Genomic DNA, 21,872 nt, shown 5'->3' with positions numbered 1-21,872 from the left:
AGCAGAGAACCCAACTGTCACCAGTGCTCAACCTGGACCATGTGTTCTCCGAAGGCAAACTCTAGGTAGAGTTTGGGTACACGCTGCCGGGAAGCCATTTTTAAAGGTGACCACGTGGTACACAGTCACGTCTGATGGTCTCGGGTAACCCAGAGCCTGGGAACCACTACTCCAATCTTGACATGATTGCGTCCAGACCCAGAAGGAACCTTCCGGCCTCTCTCTGACCTTGCTGGTGGGGTCCCTTAGCACAGGCAGCCAAAGTGTGGAGACGACAAGAAAACCCACCTCAGAAAAGGTCCTGAGAGTTGTTGTTACATTGCCATTGCAATGGTAGCTGGGTCTCCAACCTCCCCGCGTCTCTGTCCTTAATGCAAGAGCACCAAAGAGTGGCTTCCTCACAGTGGTCACGAGGATATCTGACATTGTTGGGAAGACTTGGAGAACCACAAATCCCTCTGAAATGTCACCCGGCTGACACTTCTGTGAGCTTGCCTCCTGGCATTCCAGAAGAAACCAATTTCCTCTGCTTGGGAGAGTTTCTCTATGTCTCCTCTGTCCTTTTTCCTCTCTTCCTCCCTCCCTTCTCTTCTACTCACTCTCCCCCTCCTCCTCCTCCTCCTTTTCCTCTCCCCTCCTCTCTCTTTCCTCCCTTCACTCCCAATGTTCCAGACCATGTCCTTCAGATCATTGCCCTAGACAGGCCATCCTGTCCCACCCAACCTAAATTAGCTGGAACAACAAAAGTGCAAGATTAAACTGAAGGGGGGTTTAGAATTTGCTGAAGATGACATTTCACCTCAAGGGAGAAATACAGATTATTCGCTAAGTGGTTTGGGACACCTTGACTAAAACTTTTTGGAAAGAAAACAAACTTACATACCAATGTTCTTTCTCACGAAAATTACCTCCCAGGATGTTAAAGTTTTAAAGTACCAGAAGATGTTCTCAGTGAATATTTTTGTAATTTTATACTGAGGAAGGCCTTTCATAGGAAATGCAAACCGCAAATTATACTGAAACAATGGATCACGTAAACAAAAAGGTTTTAAGCCACTCTATACCAAAAGACCAGGAGCAAAGATAAAATGAAGAAATGGCAAGGAAAGGTATTTTCCAATTATAACAAAACTTTGATATTCTCAACAAGTTAAAAAAAAAACACAAGTATTTATTAACAACAGTGGACCAATGCATATTTAAGGCTTCTTTACAGGTTTCTGTAGCTTCCCTTAGGCTATTTCACTCAGTACTATTATTGTTATGGTTAAACATAACAAGAGTGCAAGAGTGGACATCATTTTTTGCGTGTTAAATTTGAGTTATCTTACTCAAATCTGAATAGAGATGTCTACTTGGCAGCTGGATACAGGAGTCTGCAGTGTGGGCAAATGTCTGCGATGAAGATACAAATCTGGGGCCCAGGACAAGGCCCAGAGAGCCCCGAGCCTGCACGAGCTGGCCACGGGCAGCCGAGAGCCGGTATAGGGGGACAAGTGGCCCACGCACCGAGCCCTGGGGTCCTGGGACACTCCGAGGTGGCAGAGCAGAGAGGGAGCCGGCGGCAGAGACTGAGGAGGGGAGGGAGGGACCCTAAGACTGCAGGGTGGCCTCCTGGAACAGGAGTGAGACGTGCGCGCCCGCACACACACCTACCCACCCACCCACACACACACCCACCCGCACACATACACCCACACACACACTGGGGGCAGGAAGGAGGTGGTCAGGAGGGAGGAGAGAGTGATCCTCTCCCCGGGGTGCTGCTGATGGTCAAGGGCGATGAGGCCCTAGAATGCTCACTGTGTTTGACAGCGAGATCCTGAAGACCTGCAAAGACAGGGTCGGTGTGGGGCGCGGGTCAGGAGGGGTCGAGGAAGTCAGGTGCAGGGTGGGACTTGGGAGGGGACAGGGACATGGGATGTGAGGTGTGGTTCCAGAGAGGATGGGGAGACCAGGTGTGAGGTGGAGTCAGGAGGCGATGAGGAGATGGGGTACGGGGTGCAGGGTGGGGGTCAGGAGGAGACGGGAAGATTTGGCAAAGGGTGCGGGCTGGAGGTCTGGAGGGGATAAGGAAGTCGGGTGCGGGGTGGGGGCGTGTGTCAGGAGGACACAGGAATGTCAGGTGCGGGGTGGGAGTCGGGAGGGGACCAGGAAGTTGGGTGGGGGGTGGGGGTCAGGAGGAGTCAGGGAGATCGGGTGCTCGGTAGGGTTGGGGGTCAAGAGTGGATGAGGAGGTCAGGTGAGGAGTAGGGGTCAGGACGGGACAGGGAGGTCGGGTATGGGGTGAGGGTCAGGAGGGGATGGGAGGTTGGGTGCAGAGTGGGGGTCAGGTGGGACCCGGAGGCTGGGCGCAGATTCCGGATCGGGAGTGGATGGGGATTTGGGGTGCGGGGTGGGGGTCAGGAGGGGACGTGGAGGTTGGATGCAGGGTGGGTCAGGAAGGGCCGGGAAATTCGGGTGTCGGGTGGGGGAAAGGAAGGGACCGGGTGATCAGGTGCGGGGTGTCAGTGGGAGTGTCAGTGGTTTGTATACACAATGGAATACTACGTGGCAATGAGAAAACATGAAATATGGCCTTTTGTAGCAACGTGGATGGAACTGGAGAGTGTGATGCTAAGTGAAATAAGCCATACAGAGAAAGACAGATATCATATGGTTTCACTCTTATGTGGATCCTGAGAAACGTAACAGAAACCCATGGGGGAGGGGAAGGGAAAAAAAAAAAAAAGAGGTTAGAGTGGGAGAGAGCCAAAGCATAAGAGACTGTTAAAAACTGAGAACAAACTGAGGGTTGATGGGGGGTGGGAGGGAAGGCAGGGTGGGTGATGGGTTTTGAGGAGGGCACCTTTTGGGATGAGCACTGGGTGTTGTATGGAAACCAATTTGACAGTAAATTTCATATATTAAAAAATAAAAAATAAAAAAAAAATAAGAGGCTTAGGGGCACCTGGCTGGCTCAGTCCATAGAACATGTGACTTTTGATCTCGGGGTCATGAGTTAGAGCCCCACATTGGGCATAGAGCTTATTAAAAAAGAATAAAGTAAAAGGCTTCATTCTCCCTGTTGAAAATATGGGAAGAGATGGTCCCCTCCCCTTCCTTAAAGCATTTACTTTACACGACTTGTAAGTTCTTTCTTTGTTTCTTTGAAAATAGGTAGTATTTTTAAAGGGTAGAGGCGCCTGGGTGGCTCAGTGCTTGAGTATCCGACTTCAGCTCAGGTCATGATCTCATGGCTCATGACTTTGAGCCCTGCATCGGGCTCTGTTGCTGTCAGCACAAAGCACGCTTCAGATCCTCTGTCTCCCTTTTTCTCTGCCCCTCCCCCACTCCTTCTCTGAATGAATGAATGAATAAATAAATAAATAAATAAATAAATAAATAAATTTAAGGAAAAAAAGGCTAAAAGAGCCCCTTGCCATCTTTATAACCCAGGAATGTGTTCTTCAAGGACCTGGGAAACATCTCTTTGGAACGTAAACATCAAGCAAGATTGTGTCCTGATCTTCAGTTGCTGTGGGAGGGTAGAAGCCTAACTTCAGTAGGCACCTTGCTCCAAGCTGCAAAACTAGCTCCTGTCATAAAGATATGAAAAAGCTTATTTTTTCCTTGGATAAAGCCGATTAATTGTATTAGTCTGCTCAAGCTGCTATAGCAAAGTACCTCACACTGGGTGGCTTACACAACAGAAATTTATTTTCTCACAGTTCTGGATGCTAGAAGTCCATGATCAAGGTGCCAGCAAATTCAGCTTCTGGTGAGAATTTGCTTCCTTGCTTGTAGAGGTCCACCTTCTCCTCTGTCCTCACACGGCCTCTCCTCAGTGCAGGTGAGGAGAGAGCGGGGGAGTAGGGGCGGGGAGGGAGGGAGAGGAAGAGGGGGGTGCTCTCTGGTGTCTCTCTTATAAGGACACCAGTCTTATTGGACCAGAGCCCCATTCTTGTGACCTCATTTAAACTTACTTCCTCAAAGGTCCCATCTCCGAATACAGCCACACTGGGGTCTAGGGCTTCAGCATATTAATGTGGGGGAGGGAACACAAACGCGCCGTCTGAAACAGCCACGACCTAATACACACGGCCACCCCAGTTCCCAGGGAAATTGAGGATGAACTATGTGCGGGGCCTGGTGGCGTCACGTCCTCTTACTTGAGGTCTACTTGTGGTGGATGTTGAGAACACGTGATGAGCTCTACCCGCTTACCTATACAAAAGGGTGAAAGCTCCCTGTCTTTGGAATCTCTTAGCAGATTGCCTGTGATGCGCATCACATTCTGGTGCAATGCCTACTCAATGAGAAAACTGTTTTGCTTCCACAATTGTGGAGACTTTTTCTGGGTTGGCAGATGATTTGGTTCTATTTTTTTTCTCAGCTAGGAAAAATGCCTGAGAAGAGCCCTCTTCATAGTCGAGGGAAGAGGGCAGGGGGAAGAGGGAAACAGGTACCCCCATTGTGCCCTCCATTTCAAAGAGGGCCAAATGAAGATTTCAAGGTACAAAAGGACCTGGGAGTATAGAGAAGCCACTGCAAAGCCAGGATTGGGATTCTTATCAACCTTATGTTCTCCTCAATTCTTTCTAATTTTTTAAAAATGTTTATTTATTTTTGAGAGAGAGAGACAGAGAGACAGAGAGACAGAGCGTGAGCAGGGGAGGGGCAGAGAGGCAGAGGGAGACATAGAATCTGAAGCAGGCTCCAGCCTCTGAGCTGTCAGCACAGAGCCCGACAAGGTGCTGGAACTCACTAACTGTGAGATCGTGACCTGAGCCAAAGTCAGCCGCTTAACAGACTGAGTCACCCAGGCGCCCCGTGTTCTCCTCAATTCTTACCTACTTTGCCTGCATTTGCCCATTTCTGCGTTTTTCATTAGTCACATGGATGTTCCCTGGAGCCGGAAGAAGGAAAAACACTCTCCCAGTCTCCTGGTGGCTCCACTCAACTGTGCTGAGGTTGGAGGGATAGGGTGGCTAAGACAGTAGGTGCTTGAATCAAACAGACCCGGCCTCTGTCGGCCTCCATTCTTCACCTAGAACCGGTGTAGAGACGACAGTACCCAGCTCACCAGGCTGTCCTGAGAATTACACATGACGATGTGGGTCGGGAGCGTAGCGTAGCGCCTGCACACAGAAGATTTTGATTTCATTCTATTTTCCCAGGGTGGTCACCACAAGCACAGCAGGCACTAGTGGCAGAATTCTGGCTACCAGAGTGGTTCGCCTAATTGGCAAGTGAGGAATTTCCACCTCAGTGTTGGAGCACGTGGAAGCGTCATGAAGAGTGAAAACTACGCTCTCTCGAGTTATGTCGAATGGCGTGACTATCCCCTGCCTGCCGTGGCCCACATCGACAACGTCCGCCAGCCAGAAGGCCGTGAAAGAGAAGAGGCCTTCCTGCAGCATCCTCTCCACTGACGAAAAAGCTGAATCGCGCCACATCCAGTTCAACGAGAGCTTGGCTGAAACGAACAGGAGCACAAACAAGCAGAAGACGGTTGTAGGCACCACCATGCTCTCCATCAGCCGCTGCTCTCGTTCTGATCTGGGAGAAGCACTGCGTGTACGGCCCCATCCCGCAACCTCTGAAGAGGAGTGGGTGGCCAAGCAGACCGAGAGGATGCTCGACTTGGAAGGCCAGCCCGATCCAGGGCTTCTCAGTCAAGCGGGACTACGACAAAAACGCGTGGAAGAAACAGTAGCCCGCCACTCGGCCATCTGAGCCTCGCCTTGTCCTGCAACCTCCACGCAGCTCGGTGTACTTGCTGGGAACTGTTGTGTCGCAGCACCGATGCTAACAGGTGAGCAGTTTACGTGACAAAAAATATTTCCCCAAACTATGCTACACTGCCTCTCTCTGCCTCACTCACCCCGACCGACCAATTGTCCCAGCACTTGTCTTCTCTGATTTGAAACAAGGCCAGGAAAGCACAACGTTCTTATTCTAGTGTTTCTAAGTTCTTTGCTCATGCAAATTGAGGTTTTTTTTTAATATATGAAATTTATTGTCTAATTGGTTTCCATGCAACACCCAGTGCTCATCCCAAAAGATGCCCTCTTCAATACCCATCACCTACCCTCCTCTCCCTCCCACCCCCATCAACCCTCAGTTTGTTCTCAGTTTTGAAGAGTCTCTTATGCTTTGGCTCCCTCCCACCCTAACCTCTTTTTTTTTTTCCTTCCCCTCCCCCATGGGTTTCTGTTACGTTTCTCAGGATCCACATAAGAGTGAAACCATATGGTATCTGTCTTTCTCTGTATGGCTTATTTCACTTAGCATCACACTCTCCAGTTCCATCCACGTTGCTACAAAAGGCCAGTTTTCATTCTTTCTCAATGGAGCCACGTAGTACTCCATTGTGTACACAAACCACAATTTCTTTATCCATTCATCAGTTGATGGACATTTAGGCTCTTTCCATACTTTGGCTATTGTTGAGAGTGCTGCTATAAACATTGGGGTACAACGGCCCCTATGCATCAGTATTCCCGTATCCCTTGGGTAAATTCCTAGCAGTGCTACCGCTGGGTCATAGGGTAGGTCTATTTTTAATTTTCTGAGGAACCTCCACACTGTTTTCCAGAGTGGCTGCACCCAAACTGAGTTTCTTCTTGTGGCAGAAAACAGATCCAGCCACGACAGGGATGCGGGGAAACCACCATTCTGCTGGTGCCAGAATTCTGGCACATTTTCTGGAGAGCCATTCTGTATGATAGATCTGCCTCTTGGAATCCATCTTAAGAAAACAGCCATTCACGCAGAGACTTATATGCAAGAATCCCACCAAAACATTATGTGTAATAGGAAAAAACTTGCGAAAAACTGAAGTGTTGAACAAATGCATCATAATACATCTTGTACGTATCCATGCAATAAGATATTTTTGAAGAAGTTTTAGACAGAGGGAAAGCCCAAAAATGTTTCAGGGAAAAAAAAAAAACTGAGGCTAAACTTGAAGAAGCTTACTCCTTGCTACGACTGTTACACATTTAACGTATTCCTACAACCCTAAAGCTACGAGAGTATTCTGAAATCCTGACAGTTGTCAATGTTGAATGACAGGACCCAAGCAATCTTAATTTCCTTTCATTTCGTCAATTGTATTCGATTGCCTTGTACTAGAGTACTAGAACCAGAACCTCCCCTCCAACCTGAGGACACGTGGAAGAAAATCTGGGTGCTGAAAAGAAACTCAGATACGGAACATTAACTCAGTTTTATTATCTGTATTCTTTAAGCAGCAATCAAAACAAGTGGCCACAGAGCACCCACGGGCCAGTACAGGCAAATAACTAAGCCCCAGAAATAAAGCGGCAACTACTGCAAAGGTCATGCCCCTGGGGAAGGGCACATGGCCTTCCACTGGATACTGTCATGGACTCAGCCCCCTTTTCCAGGCCGAGGCCTAGAAAAAATCGCGGGCACCAAGTGCTGCATGGTCTGCACCACCATGGAAAGCTGGTTGAGCAAGGAGGCGGTGGAAATCTGCAGGAGGACAGGGTCTTCAGCAGTTAGTCGGCTAAAAGTAAGGGGAAAAGGAAATCACTTTAGATTTGAGAACTCCTGGCCCTCCTCACTCCAATCTCCCCCCTCAAGGTTACTCCTCCGTGTCTCCCTTAGAGCAACCCCTGAGGCTGCCACAGACCCGGGGCCCCATGTGCCTCCTTAGACCAAGCCCTTGGTGTCTGCACGTCTCCAACCGAAGTGGCCGTCGGGCAGAGGTTACCTCAGCTCCCCACTGCCTCCCGCCAGCCCCTTCTAGAACTTACATAAACAAGTCACTGCCAATCACCGTGAGCTCCGTGTGAACCGCTTCGTGGTAGCATTCGGCACTCGAGGTCAGGTACTGGTAGGTCAGCTCCGCATCCACGTAACACAGGAAAGGCACCGTGAGGGCACTGGTGGACATTCGGTTAAGGCATATCTGGGTGGACCTCATGGAGGAGGCTTCCTTGCCCATCGGAGGCCCGCCTTCCCCCGGACCGCCCTTAGGGCCACCCAAGACCACCTCGGCCGCCCCTTCGGGAAACGTGCATCACGGCACCCCCAGCTGCCTCCTCCAGCCTCCCTCGGCCCCCCCACCCCCACCCCCACCCCCACCTCCCTTCTGTGCCCCCGCAAGTCCCCGACACCTCTCCCGCCCATCCACCGGGGCCCCCACCTGCCTCCCCTCCCGGCCATTCCCCACTGCCCCCCGACCTCGGGAGCTCCTTGGAAAGGATACAATTCCAACACTTGCTTTTCTGAGGCTTCCCCGGAGGCCGAGGCCGAAGCCTCTTCCCCCTGCCTTGGGCCGGGCCATGCCCCCTCGACCTGGGGAGCTTCCCCAGCCACGGTGCCCGACCTCGCGGTGCCGTCCCGGCCTCCGGGATTTCCGGGGCCACTGGACGAGCCAGCACTACCCGTCGCACCACCGGCGCCGTCGTCCAGGATCTGCGCGCCGTCCGCGCCGTCCGCGCCGTCCGCGCCGTCGCCCGGGGCCTGCATGGCCCCCACACCCGCCCGCTCAGAGGCCGCCGCTAAACCGCGCGCCCCGCCGACCGCTGAGGCGCTGGGACTGCTTCACGAAGCTCCGCCCCTCCGTGCGCAAGGCTGCTGGGGATACCCAGGGCGCCTGCGCAGACCGACCTCTGGTGAGGTTTCTGGCATGGGATTGGTTCCCGCCAAGCTGGCCCGACTGCCCACGGGCCGCCAGGGAGACCCCGCCGTCGTCGTCGTCGGCAGCGCTGGAGAGCCAGGGCTCCCTGACGAAGCCCCGCCCCTAGTACGCGACGCAACTCAGTCTCCCTCGCGCGCCTGGGCAAACAGGCCCCTCCTATTCTGGACGGAGGGTTAGAGCAGGAGCGTGGGGTTGGCGGAAGGTGGAGTGACGCCAAACAAAGGGGGACAGAAAAAGGGGCAAATGTGGCACGGGTAATGCGGTCAAGACGTGGCTGCCTTAGCTTTGTGGGGACACTGGCCACCATGGTTAGGACTTGGAGAAGTGTGCACTGAGGGAAAGAATCTGCCGGTATCCCTGCGGTCCCTCGGTGCGTCTAAATTGCCCCATCGATACATGGCGGGTGGAGGGTGGCAAGCTGAGGGAAGTTGGATCGTTTTACAAAGTGTCTGCCAATCTCAAACTTTCCCGTTTCTAAGAATAACGGCATTCCTCGGTTGCAAGAGCTATTGATATGTTCTGGATAGAAGTCCCTTATCAAACGTGATTTTAAAATACATTCGCCCATTTTATGGGTTGTCTTCTCACTTTCTTGATTGGTACTGTTTGCAGAACAAAACGTTTACATTTTGACATAGTCGGTTATAGATGGTTTCTTTGTCACTTATGGTTTTGGCCCCCATTCTATACAGAGAAAGGCAGATACTCTGTGCAGTACACAGTCCCACTGGGCAGTCACCTGTGTCAAAGAGTGGTGACTATATGCATGCTGAGGTCACGCTCCTAAAAGCAGCTCATTCACTGGGTTCGATGGCTAATTCTATGTATCAGCTTGCCTGGGCATAGGGTACCCTGACAGAACGTTATTTCTGGGTGTGTCTGCAAGGGTACTTCCGGATGGGATGAGCGTTTGACTCTGTGGACTCAGTAAAGTAGACCCCCAATGTTGAGCAGGCATCGTCCAATCCACTGAGAGCCCGAATGAAACAAAAAGTGGAGGAATGAAGGAGGAATTTGGTCTCTTCCCCAGGCCTTTCCTCTGCCTCACTGTTGAGCTGTGACATCACATCTCACCTTGTCCTGCCCCCTGGGACTGGCATTTACACTGCTACCAGCTCCCTTGGTTCTCAGACCTTCAGACTCAGGCTGAATTACACCATCAGCTTTGCCGGGTCTCCCGCTCAGCTTGCCCGCAGCAGGTCATGGGACCACTCAGCTTCCATTCTCATCTATCCTATCTATCTATCTATCTATCTATCATCTATCTATCTATCTATCTATCTATCATCTAATCTGAATGAATGAATTATCTGTTGGCTTGGCTTCTCTGGAAAACCCTGACTAATACAGATTTGGTACCAGGAGTGGTTCTAGAGGAACAGAATTTTAAGGATGGGTTCTCGGAATTGGTTCCGAGGTTTCTGGAATTGGCTCCAATCTGATTAGATTTAAAGATGCTCATGACTGTTTCTGGTAGCAAAGAGAACACTGGTAGCCTGTGACATAAGCTGATAGAGATATGCAAAATACATGCACTGGCTACTCCTAATCAACTACTTATAAGAAACAAGGAGCTGGGTGACTCTTCTATGATACTTTTGAACCTCTTTGGAAAACTAACAAATATAATGACATTGGTTGGTAGCTCCTAATGTGGTTTGGGAACGTGGTTAAATGGAAGGATGAGCTCAGAGATTTGAATTCCCAGCTCAAACACCACATCACTGGCCTAGGGGCTTCTATGTGTGCCCTTTAAGAAATCCTAACGTTCTGTAGCCACAGAGCCAAAACTGCTGAAAATTCAAATGCAGAACCTAAGTGCAACTAACTGAACTATAATGCAAGTTGAACTCCCAGACTTGAAGCGTGCCTGCTGTGAAACTGAGGCCATTGATTGGGAAACAATGGGATCCTCTAAGTTGAGATGGAGACTACATGAAGACACTGCTGAAGCTGGGGGCATTGAGCCCCTAAATTCTTTTTTTTTTTTAATGTTTGATGGTTTGTTTGTTTGGTTGTTTGTTTATTTATTTATTTATTTATTTTTGGGAGAGAATGACAGAGTGTGAGCGGGGGAGGGGCAGAGAGAGAGGGAGACAGAATCCGGAGCAGGCTCCAGGCTCTGAGCTGTCAGCACGGAGCCTGATGAGGGGCTCAAACCCACGGACTGCGAGATCATGACCTGAGCCGAAGTCGGACACTTAACCAACTGAGCCACCCAGGTGCCCCACTGGGCCCCTAAATTCTGATGAGTCTTCTTTACCAGTGGAAATGGCCTCCCCATCCCCAGAAGAAGTGGCCTATTTACCCCCAGTGGCAGCAGCCTCCTAGCTGACAGTGGTATAGGCCTCTCCACCCGCCTCTGAGGGGACTAACCACACATTGCCCAAGGAAACCATAATGGCCTCCCCGAGGCAGTTGCCATGCAAGATAATGCTGATTCTCTTCAGGACCTACCCCCACCACCCCTTTTTGCTTCTAGACCTATAAGTAGACTCAAGTCCCAGCAGGCCCCTACAGGCAAGTTACAAAGGGTGACACATGAGGAGGTATGTTCCACTCCAAAAGAATGACTTGACTTTTCTAATTTATACAGACAGAAATCTGGGGAACACGTGTGGGAATAGATACTGAGGGTGTGGGACAATGGTGGAAGGGACATAAAGTTGGATCGGGCCAAATTTATTGATGTGGGCTCGCTAAGCAGACATCCTTCATTTAATATTGCATCTCCAGGAATTAGAAAGGTCTCTAAAGGTTTGTTTGTTTGTTTGTTTGTTTGTTTGGCTGCAACATGGACCTAAAGGCGGCTCACCATGAACAGGTTAGAAATGCTGGACCTACCTCGTTTTAGTATAGAGGAAGGGATCAAAAGGCTCAAGGGAGGGCAAGGAGGTCTGGTGCGGGGTGGGTGTCAGGAGGGGATGGGGAAGTCGGGTGCGGGTTGGCAGTGGGGACACGAGGGGACAAAGTGATCGGGTGCTTGGTAGGAGCAGGGGTCAGGAGGGGAAGTGGAGGATGGATGCAGATTCTGGGTCAGGAGTCAATGGGGAATTGGGGTGCAGGGTGGGGGTCAGGAGGGGATGGGAGGTTGGGTGCGGGGTGGTGTCAGGAGGGGCCGGGAAATTCGGGTTTCGGTTGGGTGGGAGTCAGGAGAAGACAAGGAGGTCTGGTGCGGGGTGGGTGTCAGGAAAGGATGGGACATCGGGTGCGGTATGGGATCGGGGTCAGGAGGGGACGAGGTGATCGGGTGCGGGGTGGCGGTTGGGGTCAGGAGGGGATGACGAGTTTTGGTGTGGGGTGGGGGACAGGTGGGGCGGGGAGGTTGAGTGGGCAGTGGGGGTCAAGAGGATGGAGGAGGTTGGATGGGGGGTAGGGTGGGGGTCAGGAGGACACAGGAATATCAGGTGTGGAGTGGGAGTCACGAGTGTCCAGCAAGGTGGGTGGAGGGGTGGGTGTGAGGAGGAGTCATGGAGATCGGGTGCCAGGTAGGGGTGGGGATCAGGATTGGATGGGGAGGTCGGGTGTGGCGTGGGGGTCGGGGGGTGAGAGGGAGATCGGGTTCAGGGTAAGAGTCAGGAGGGGACGGGGAAGTCAGGTGCAGGGTGGCGGTGGGGGACAAGAGAGAACGAAGTGATCGGGTGCTTGGCAGGAGTGGGGGTCAGGAGGGGACGCAGAGGTTGGGTGCAGATTCCAAGTCAGTAGCAGATAGGGAGATCAGGTGTGGGGTTGGGGTTCAGGAGGGGATGGGGCTTGGGTGCGGGGTGGGGTCAGGACAGACCGGGAAATTCGGGTGTCGGGTGGGGGAAAGGAAGGGACCAGGTGATCGGGTGCGGGGTGTCAGTGGGAGTCAGGAGGGGATGGCGAGATTGGGTGCAGGGTGGGGGTCAGGTGGGATCTGGAGGTTGGGTGCAGATTCCGGATCGGGAGTGGATGGGGATTTGGGGTTCGGGGTGGGGGTCAGGAGGGGACGTGGAGATTGGATGCAGAGTGGGTCAGGAGGGGCCGGGAAATTCGGGTGGCGGGTGGGGGTCAGGATGGGACAAGGTGATCGGGTGCGGGGTGCAGATGGGGGTCCGGAGGGGATGGCGACATTGGGTGCGGGGTGGGGTACAGGAGGGGACCTGGAGGTTGGGTCCAGATTCCGGATCAGGAGAGGTTGGGGAATTAGGTGCGGGGTGGGGGTCAGGAGGGGACCTGGAGGTTGGGTGCAGATTCCGGGTCAGTAGGGGTCGGGGAGATGAGGTGCGGGGTTGGGGTTCAGGAGGGGTTGGGGAGATGGGGTGTGGGGTGTGGGCCAGGAGGGGACGGGGCGTTTGGGGACAGCGGGTCCAAACCACTCCCGGGAAGGGCCGCACTGTGGCCGCCGAGCAGAGAAGGCGGTGGCTTCGGGGTGGCCAAGTCGCAGCGTGTGCAGAGGTGGGGGGCTGCAGCCCTTCCCACGTGCCGGGGACCCGCAGAGAGCGGGGCGCGTGGACGCAGGAGGGACAGAAGAGCTCAGGCAGGGGAGGACGGCTTGGCAAGGGAGGGAGCGGCCCCTCCTCGCCAGCCCGGCTCCGGGGGGGCCCTCCTCCCCCAGGTCCTCACCGCTCTGGACCGAGACGCCTCCTGTCGGAAGCCTAAGTTGCGGCAAAACCTGGAACAGACCATCAGCCTCGTGTGCGGCAACAGCTAAGGGTGGCGGAACCGGTGAGGAGGGGGCGTCCCAGGCCTGAGGTGACCTCGGGGCCGAGCCCTGGATCGGGTGGCACGGGGGCGGGGATGGGGTGGTCACCGGTCTCTCGTGCCCTGCGCACACCCGGGCCCCCTCATTAGTGCCTTTCTTTGGGCCCTGCGTGGGGGCGGTGGTGACAGGACCAAGGGTCCTGACCCTGGCAGCAGCAATATCCCCGCCCTCCTACCCTCGTGCCCCCGGGTCGTGCCAGCCCCTGCCCCCTCTTCCTGTTTATACCCCCAACCACCTATTGATTTAATTTATCTGCACCTCACCGTGTCCGTCTGTCACCACGTGCCCCTTCTCTGGGATGTGGACAACCTCACGCCCCTTCTGTCCTTGGGTCGTCCTGGCTCCTTGGTGGCACGGTCAGCCTCAGCCTCGCCTCTGGCACCTGCCCCTGGCCGTGGCCGGCCCCGCCGGGTCCGAGCAGGGGCCCCCGACACCAGCAGCACTTGATGGCGAGGAGGGGGCCGCCCAGGGTGATGCGGCGAAGCCATCCCCAGACTGTGGCTGCGCCCAGGGGTCTCCCCGCGGCTGGGTCCCGGCATCCCCTCCGGACTTCTCGGGGGTCGGACCGTACCTTTCTCGGGCGCCCTGTCCCCAGCACCTGGGGAGCTATGAGCGGGTTCGTGCCAGGGCCCCACGTGGGCCTGGGGGCTCTGGAAGTCTCCTTCTCCAGGCCCGAGCGCCCAGCTTCCTCGGCGTGGTGCCCGCTCGGCCCGGACCCCTCACCCCCGCTGCCCTGTCCTGCGCCCGCCCCGAGTGGCCGAGGCGGCAGTGCCTTACCCCTCTGTTCCCTCTTCCCCCTCCGAGGAATCTGGCCCCGGCGCGTGGTCCCGGAAACCCAGCTGTCCCCTCTGTTTTGGCATGAGCTTCTTTGTCGTTGTTCCTGGAACCTTGTTCCTGAATTAAACGTCGGGAAAACGGTGGCAGTGTGTGGCAGGTGGGTGGTCGGCGAGCAGGGAAGCAGGTGGGGAGGCTGTTGGACTCTGGAGGAGCTGGGCTCCCTTGGTGGGAGGAAGGGTGACCCGTTGCAGGGGTCCCGCGCATCTGAGGAGGTCCAGGGCCACGTCCGATCCGATCCGTGTCAGCAAACCCCGGTGGCTCTCCCGTCAAGATCCAATCGGAACCCGTTCCCTTCTCCCCACCTCCACTGGCCGCAGCCTGGGGGTCTCTCGCCTGCGTGCCAGTCTCCCCACTTCTGTCCTGCCTGCCCTCGTCCCCTTCCCAGCGCAGCAGGCACTGGGAACCTGATAAGACGTAAGTTGCATCCCGTCCCGCTCCGTTCAAGACTCCCTAGGGTCATCGACGGCACCCAAACTCCTTCCTTCGTGTCCCACGACCCTTTGCTGCCGCAGGTGCACCTCCATGCTGACGGGCCCACCTGCTTCTTACCCCCCGACACCTGTGAAAGTAATGCAGGTGGGGAGAGCGTGGGACGCAACCTTAAGGAGAGCGGCCAGGAATGCTATTTGAGTGGGCCAGATGGAACCCCGGGGGAAGAGAGTTCCAGGCAGGGAAGAGGCAGTGCAGGGGTCCCGAGGCAGGCCTGGGCCTGGTGTGTTTCAGAGAAGGGAGGAGGCCAGTGTGGCTGGATCCGAGTGAGCAAGGTGGAGAGGGGAGGGAAGGAGGCCGTGGAAGATGCGGGCCGGAACACATCTGACTCGGCGGGCCTCGGGGAAGGGCTCTGGCTTAGTCTCTGGGAGGGGAGCCCGGGGACGCGTTGGAATCGACTTGTTTTGTGACCTGACTGACGTGTTAAGGCCGCCCGGCACCTTCAGCAGTCCGTCTGTGGGGCCAGGGCGGTGGCCTAACTCTGGGCTTTGCTGGGAGAGGGAGGGAGGCTCACACTAAGTTCCGGTCTCTTGACGATCTGGCCCCACAATTCCGGGCCAGTCTTGGGAGCCCTATCCGGAAAGGGTGGGTCCCAGTGCCCCTTCTCTTTGTCCCTTTCCTCCAGCTGCCCCTTGCAGCCCCTCCCCTCCCTCTCTGGACTCTTACCCACAGAAGACTCTACCACCATACGGCTTGAAGGCCTACCAGCTAGGAGCCAATGCCTTTGTGAACTTAAAGAGCCCAGTTTCTCTGTTAAAAGAAAGGAGAGCCACGTTCTCAGGTGAAGTGACAAGAAAACCTACGGTTCCTCAATTCAATAAAGGACAAGACTTTTCTTTTTTAAAAAAAAAAAAATTTTTTTTAACATTTATTTATTTTTGAGACAGAGAGAGACAGAGCATGAACGGGGGAGGGGCAGAGAGAGAGGGAGACACAGAATCTGAAACGGGCTCCAGGCTCTGAGCAGTCAGCACAGAGCCCGACGCGGGGCTCGAACTCACGGACCGCGAGATCGTGACCTGAGCCGAAGTCGGACGCTTAACCGACTGAGCCACCCAGGCGCCCCAAAGGACAAGACTTTTCTATTGCAAGTGAAGAAAGACAAAAAGAAAAGCAATAAAAAGTATTCACGACGGGGGTGCCTGGGTGGCTCAGTCGGTTGAAGGTCTGACTTCGGCTCAGGTCACGATCTCACAGTTCGTGGGTTTGAGCCCTGCGTCGAGCTCTGTGCTGACAGCTCAGAGCCTGCAGTCTGCCTCAGATTCTGTGTCTCCCTCTCTGTCTCTCTGCCCCTTCCCCGCTCACGCTGTCTCTGTCTTGCTCTCAAAACTAAATAAAAGCATTCAAAGAAAAAGAGAAAGAAAGAAAGAAAGAAAGAAAGAAAGAAAGAAGAAAAAAAAGATTCATGTTGGCTTAAGCAAAGGGAGAGTTTCTGGATGTGTGTAACTGAACGATCGTGGCGGGGGCGGGGGGCGGGTAGTTCTGTCTTCAGGCATGGCTGGATCCAGGATTTGGTTCTCTGCGATGTGCCTTCCTGCTCTTGCTTCCCATCTGTCCAGTGTCAGCCTGTTCCTTCCCCCCGCCCCCGTAGCCCCGGAAAGGCCGGAAAGGAAGGAACCAAAACCGTGTTTGCTTACAGAGATCATGACCATGCATGTAGAAACTCCGAGGGAACCCTCGTGAGGCTAGCACTCCTGTTTAGCGAGGTTCCAAGACACAAGCTATTCAGAGGGAGCTAACCACCCCCCACCCCGCCCCCAAACCCGTAGCCACTTGTGGCACCACTCCCTTGCTCATGGGAAACAAGGCCAGTAAGCCCCAAAACTCCTACTCTAGTGTTTCCGTGCTTATTTCCCTGGTACAAAAGGAGTCTTCTACTTCGGTAGGAAGCCACCCTACTGGTTGGTGGTGCGGGGAGACCAGACTTGTGGCGGCGGGGCGCCTTTTCTGGAGAGCACTCGTGTGCCGAGAAGCTATAGAACGCGGGAATTCTACCTCTTGGAAACGATCTGAAGGAAGTAACTGTTCGCGCAAAGACTTCTGTTCAAGAATCCCATTGACTCACACGACCCATAACAGGGGCAAAGCTGAGAACGACCGGACTGCTCAACATTATGTAATAATACATTTGTGTGTCTCCTGGATAACAGTTTTTGAAGGGTTCTTAGGGAGTGGGAAAGCTAGTACGTTCAACGGGGAAAAACAAAAACAAAACAAAACAAAAAAGGATCCGGAGAAAAGTTAACGCTAAACTGGAAAATGCATACATTATACGTTGTTATCCATTTAATGGGTAAATACAACTAAGAACGTATTCCAAAACGTCAGCAGTCTTTACCGCTGAATACAGGACCCGATTTTCCTCTCCCTGAGTCGTCTTGGATAAGCTTGGGCTGCTGGACTACGATTCCCAGAACCTCCCTTCCAACACCAGAACACAGGTAAGAAAATGTGGAGGCGCAGGAACTGAGAAGAAACTCGGACACAAAAGAGTCGCTCAGTTTCATGTTGTGCAGTAACAAACACGTAAGCGCCCGTCCCTCCAGGCGCAGGGAAGGAACTGAAGTGGGCCAAGAGCCACCGAGGCCCAGACCTGCAGGACGTTAGACCCCCGATAATAAAGTGGCGAGGACGCCAAGTGTCAACGCCCTGTGCCTTGCCCAGTGAGGGCTGCCAGGTTAGGCCTCGGCCCCCTTTCCCGGGCCTAGGCGTCGCGGAGGCCGGGACCCCAAGGCGCGAATGTTTCCTATCACCAGGGGAAGCCGGTCCAGGAAGGAGTTGACGGAAACTCGGAAGAAGATGGGGTTTTCAGTAGTCCATCTCCTAAAAGTGAGGGAAGAGGGAAATCCGGTTAAAGGGGAGAGCTGCTGTGGAGGTGCAGGGCACCAGCCCCTTCCCCCACACAACCCCCCACCCCCCGCCTCCCACCTAACGCGTGTGTCGGGGCCTCCACGACGGCACCGGAAGGCAGAGATGCGACCACGGCACCCGCCGCCACCGCCCACCCGTCCCGCGCATACTCTTGGAGGACGCACACGGCCAGGGCGCTGCCCCTCACGCAGAGCTCCTTCTGAGCCAACCCTCGGTGGCGTTGGACGTGTGTAGTCAGGGACCTGCGGGCCATCTCTGCCTCCAGGGGCGACCGGAAAGACACAGTGAGCCTGCTGGGAGGCACCCGGTTAAGGCACAACGGGCTCCCGGAGTTCCCATGGCCTGAAGCCTCCCGACCACTCAGAGGCCCGCTTCTACCCCCCGGGACACTCGCGCTCCCTCCCGCCACCTCTGCCCACCCTGAGCCGCTTCCCCCACCCTGGGGGCCCGCGGCCACCGGCTGTCCCTGTCCCGCCAGGCTGCCCACCCCCGCCCCCGTCCGTCCCGTCCCCGGGCTGCCGCCCTGCTCCCCAGCCACCCCGCCACGGCCCCTGCCCAGACAGAGGCTCCACGGAAAGGATACAACTCCAGCAGTCTTGAGGAGGTCACTGCCGCCGGCGTTGCGTCTCCACCAGGGGCCAGGGCCCTCGGGGCCCGTTCGGCCAGGGGAGGGGCGCAGGCCCCCTCGACCACTGCTCCCTTGCTGCCAGGGCCACCCTCGCCATCGTGGCGGCTGCAGTTGCCCTGGCAACCGGGACCTCGGGGGCTAAGCTGGGGGTCGTGGCCGTCCGTGCCTCCGTCGGAGGCCTGTGGGGCTGCCCCCGCGTCCTCCGCGCCACCCTCGGGAGCCCGCGTGACCGCCGCGCCGTCCGCGCCGTCCTCGTCAGGGGCCTGCGTGACCGCCACTTCCTCCGCGCCGTCGTCCGGGGCCGGAGAGGCCGCTTCGTCGTCCGGGGCCCTCATGGCCGCCGCACCGGCCTCCTCAGAGCCCACCGCTACGCTGCGCCCAGTGTCGGCGGACCGCTGAGACCCCCGGCAGGCCTCGCGAAGCCCGGCCCCTCGGCGCGCAAGGCTGTCGGGGATGGCCAGGGCGCCTGCGCAGACAGACCCCGCGGAGCTGGTTCCCACCGAGCCGGCCTCGCTGTGTTGGCCCAGAGCCTGGATCCGGTGGACGCTGACCCGGAGGAGATGGAGGCTGGTTCCGGAAGCTTCGCCCCTCGACGCGTGACGTCACTGTCGGTCTCCTGCGTCCCCGAGAGCATTCCGGTGAGGCCACTGGCACCTGACTGTTTCCCCGCCCGGCCCGCCCCTCCCCCCAAGCGTGTGTCTGCGCAGGCGCCAGCCGGGCGCACGTGCGAGCAGCCAACTGACCGCCGCCCACCCGGGTCCTGGGCATCGAGGCGTGGGCCGCGCTCAGGCGCTTCTGGGCAGCACCGTGCCTGTCCCTGTCTGTGGGCTCCCCGTACGCCTCGGGTCTGCGTGTGCCGGGACCCGTCCACGAGGGCGGGCGGGGGGGTGGGGGGCCGAAGCAGGATGCTGAGCAGGGGCCACTCCCAGGCCCTGCCTGTCCTCAGGGAGCACGCCCCGCGCGCGGCCCCTAGGGGAGCTGGAATGGACGGGCCTCGCTCCCTCACCACTTCTCGGTCCCGGGCACCGTCAGTCCCCTAGTGCCTGCCAGCCTGGGGGAGGGTACACCGCCGAGGGCGTGACCGGCCTCCGGCCTGGGGCTCCCAGACTCCCGCCTCCCACACCGCAATGGCTGCGGGCTTGGGCCGGGGGCCCGGGGGCCCAGGGGGGCCCAGCTGGCCCCGAGGGCAGCGGCACGGGGGAGCACCGCCCCGGCGACAGCTCCCCCGTCGCTTTGGCCTCTGCTGCGGCAGCCCTGATGGGCTGTCCCTCCCCCAGGAACAAAGTCTTGTGGCTCTCGGGGGGCGGGGGGGGGGGCCTGGAGTTGCCAGGGTCCCTCAGCTGGGAGGTGACCCTGTGTCTGCCGGCCTGCTGGGGGCTGGCCTACTTCTGTGTCTGCAAGGAGGTCAAGTCAAGAGGAAAGGTACAGCTGGAGGCGGGCGGGTCGGGGTGGGTGATGATGGCAGGGGTGGGGACAGCATGTCCGGTGGGGAGAAGGGGTGTCTCCGCCCAGGGGCGAGGTGACCGGGCCAGGCCATGAGGCGGGGGCAGGTCCTTGAACCCAGCCCGGTGGATTTCCCACGCGTGCCTGGGTAGTCCTCCGCAACCTCCAAACTCCAGCCCAGCCGCTTTCCGTTCTGAGGGGACAGGCCCAGGCGACAGCCAGCTGAACTTGCCTGTGTCGGGTATTCCCGCCCCAATTTCCCTCTCTTCCTCACTCACTACTTCCTCACTCTCTGCTTTGCGGCCAGCCTGGGGGGACCCGGCCCGTGGCCCTCCCTTGCCTACCTGTCCTGCTCTGCTGAGGGTGGGAGGGAGGCAGAGGTCTTCTCGGTCACCTCGCTGTCGCCTCTGTCTCTGGCCGGCCCAGTCCACTCCGCCCTGCCCAGGACCCTGCCCCTGTGCAGAGAACCAGAGGAGGCACGGGACCTGCCTCCAGGCCGATGTCCTGCTCCCCACCCGGGGAACGTCCTGCCTCCGCCCTCCCTCTACAGCTGACCTGTCCTTGCGGGGGCGGCCGATGGCCAGCTGAGTACCCCGCTTCCTTCGGGAGGAGCCCAGGCTCTGAGGAGTAGAAGGGGGGGCTGCAGGCTGGCCTCCCGCTTGACCTCGGAGCGGACCGTACCACAGTGGGGGGAGTGTGGCCCGCCTGCCCCCCTGCTGAGGCTGGGGGCCCCTAAGTCGGGAGGCGGGGCCGCAGGGCCCCTTCTGAGCAGGTCCCCCCCCCCCCCCGCCCCAGATCGTTTACTTCACGGCTACCTTCCCCTGCGTGGTCCTCGTCGTGCTGTTGGTGCGGGGAGTGCTGCTGCCCGGCGCCCTGGATGGCATCATCTACTCTCTCAAGCCTGACTTGTGGAAGCACTCGCTGGGTCGTGAGTGCCGGCATCCCGTGGGGCGTAGAGATCACGCACACAAGGACGTCAAAGAATTGAAAACGCTGAAGGTCATGTAAAGTCACTGTGAACGTTTTGGGGGAGAAATACACAAAAAAGAAGTGGGGACCACCCTCAATGCCACCACACAGAGATACGAGGTATTTACACTTCAGGCTACCGTTGGCCGGATTTCCGTGCACATATACAGTAGCTTCCTAAGTTGGGATTTTAGTGATTTCCCTTTTGCATCGTGGTTTTTCCTATGCGACCGCATCCCTGTTCTCCATGGCCACTAACTACTTTAGCTCCAGTCGCCATCCCTTCCCTCCTTGCCTCCTACTGGCAGGCTTGCCCCCCGGCGGGAGCCCCTTCGTGACCTTCCCAGACCGCCGATCTGATCCGCACCTGTGCTCAGTCGCCCCCTCCAAAGGCCGCTTTGGTGTGTCTACCTGTACCGGGGAAGGGGACGGGGTGCGGGGCCGTGTCCGTCTGGGCTGTGGCCCATCTCCCTCCACGAACCGCTGCGAGGTCGTGGAGCCCCACGTGCTGGGGACACTGAGCCCAAGGAAGAGACAGGGCCCTCTGGACAACAGGCCGTGGTGTGTGGCGGCCTCCCACGAGGTCTGGGGAGGGGCTAGGGGTGTGGGAGGGGGTGGAGCTGAGGTAGGACTGGTTTGCGTGGGTGCAGTGGGGTCACACGTCACAGCGCGTGGCGACGATTGGTGAGGGAGCAGCTGCTGGAGAGGCAGCAGCTGCTGGAGAGGCGGCCGAGGGCGGGGTTTATAGACGTGCATGTGTTGAAAGATCCTTGTTTTCCGGCTGCAGGTTCCTCCTGCCCGTGCCTGGAGATGAGAGCTGCCTGCCCCGTAGACAGTGACAAAGAACAGGGCAGACAGAGACAGTCCGACGCTCAGGCTGAGGCGCTCTTTGGTGACATTGCTCATTGAAATGCTTCCACCAGCCACAGGCCGCTCTAGACACTGGCCACCTTCTTGCTGTGACACCCGCCTCCAGGACAAGGCAGCTGTGCCTTTACTTTCCTCACTTGTCCTGAGGACCTATTCGGAGACGCTCAGGTACAGATTCATAACTATAGAGTCGCGGCGTTCTCCACAGCTCAGTCACGTGCTCAGAGGCTTTAGGAGTTGGGCCATGGCAGTCTGTTTGGGCATGGACACTGGGGACCATGAGCCGCACCACCGTGTGGGGAGTAGTGTCAGGCAGAGGCTTCCTGGCTAACGCAGCTGGCGGGCCGTCGAAGGCTCGTGGCACGGCTGGTTCAGGCAGACGC

General features: G+C 56.7%; 2 protein-coding genes and 1 pseudogene across 4 annotated transcripts; 1 reads left to right on the top strand and 2 right to left on the bottom strand.

Annotated features, from left to right (window-relative positions):
- The first annotated feature begins 5,053 nt into the window (after positions 1-5,053).
- LOC131502913 (cytochrome c oxidase subunit 4 isoform 1, mitochondrial-like) lies at positions 5,054-5,762 on the top strand (annotated as a pseudogene).
- A 1,482-nt stretch (positions 5,763-7,244) lies between these two features.
- LOC131502523 (cancer/testis antigen 1-like) lies at positions 7,245-8,589 on the bottom strand. The gene is made up of 3 exons (XM_058713305.1): positions 8,222-8,589; positions 7,767-7,895; positions 7,245-7,516 (listed from the first exon to the last, which is right to left on the bottom strand). Exons 1-3 carry the CDS (start codon positions 8,482-8,484, stop codon positions 7,378-7,380), a joined length of 531 nt encoding a protein of 176 aa, XP_058569288.1. The 5' UTR covers positions 8,485-8,589; the 3' UTR covers positions 7,245-7,377.
- Positions 8,590-17,198: 8,609 nt separating this feature from the next.
- LOC131502559 (EKC/KEOPS complex subunit LAGE3-like) lies at positions 17,199-18,561 on the bottom strand. Of its 3 annotated transcripts, none has more exons than XM_058713370.1 (3): positions 18,163-18,561; positions 17,729-17,872; positions 17,199-17,531 (listed from the first exon to the last, which is right to left on the bottom strand). In XM_058713370.1, exons 1-3 carry the CDS (start codon positions 18,540-18,542, stop codon positions 17,387-17,389), a joined length of 669 nt encoding a protein of 222 aa, XP_058569353.1. In that variant the 5' UTR covers positions 18,543-18,561; the 3' UTR covers positions 17,199-17,386. The 3 variants fall into 3 exon arrangements, with proteins under 3 accessions (XP_058569353.1, XP_058569355.1, XP_058569354.1); XM_058713372.1 differs by having other exon boundaries at positions 17,744-17,872; XM_058713371.1 differs by having other exon boundaries at positions 17,729-17,869.
- Between the last annotated feature and the right edge of the window lie 3,311 nt (positions 18,562-21,872).

Source organism: Neofelis nebulosa, chromosome X, assembly GCF_028018385.1.
Source record: "Neofelis nebulosa isolate mNeoNeb1 chromosome X, mNeoNeb1.pri, whole genome shotgun sequence".
NCBI lineage: Eukaryota > Metazoa > Chordata > Mammalia > Carnivora > Felidae > Neofelis > Neofelis nebulosa.
Note: the sequence above shows the minus strand (reverse complement) of the source record. Positions and strands in the feature narration are given on the sequence as shown.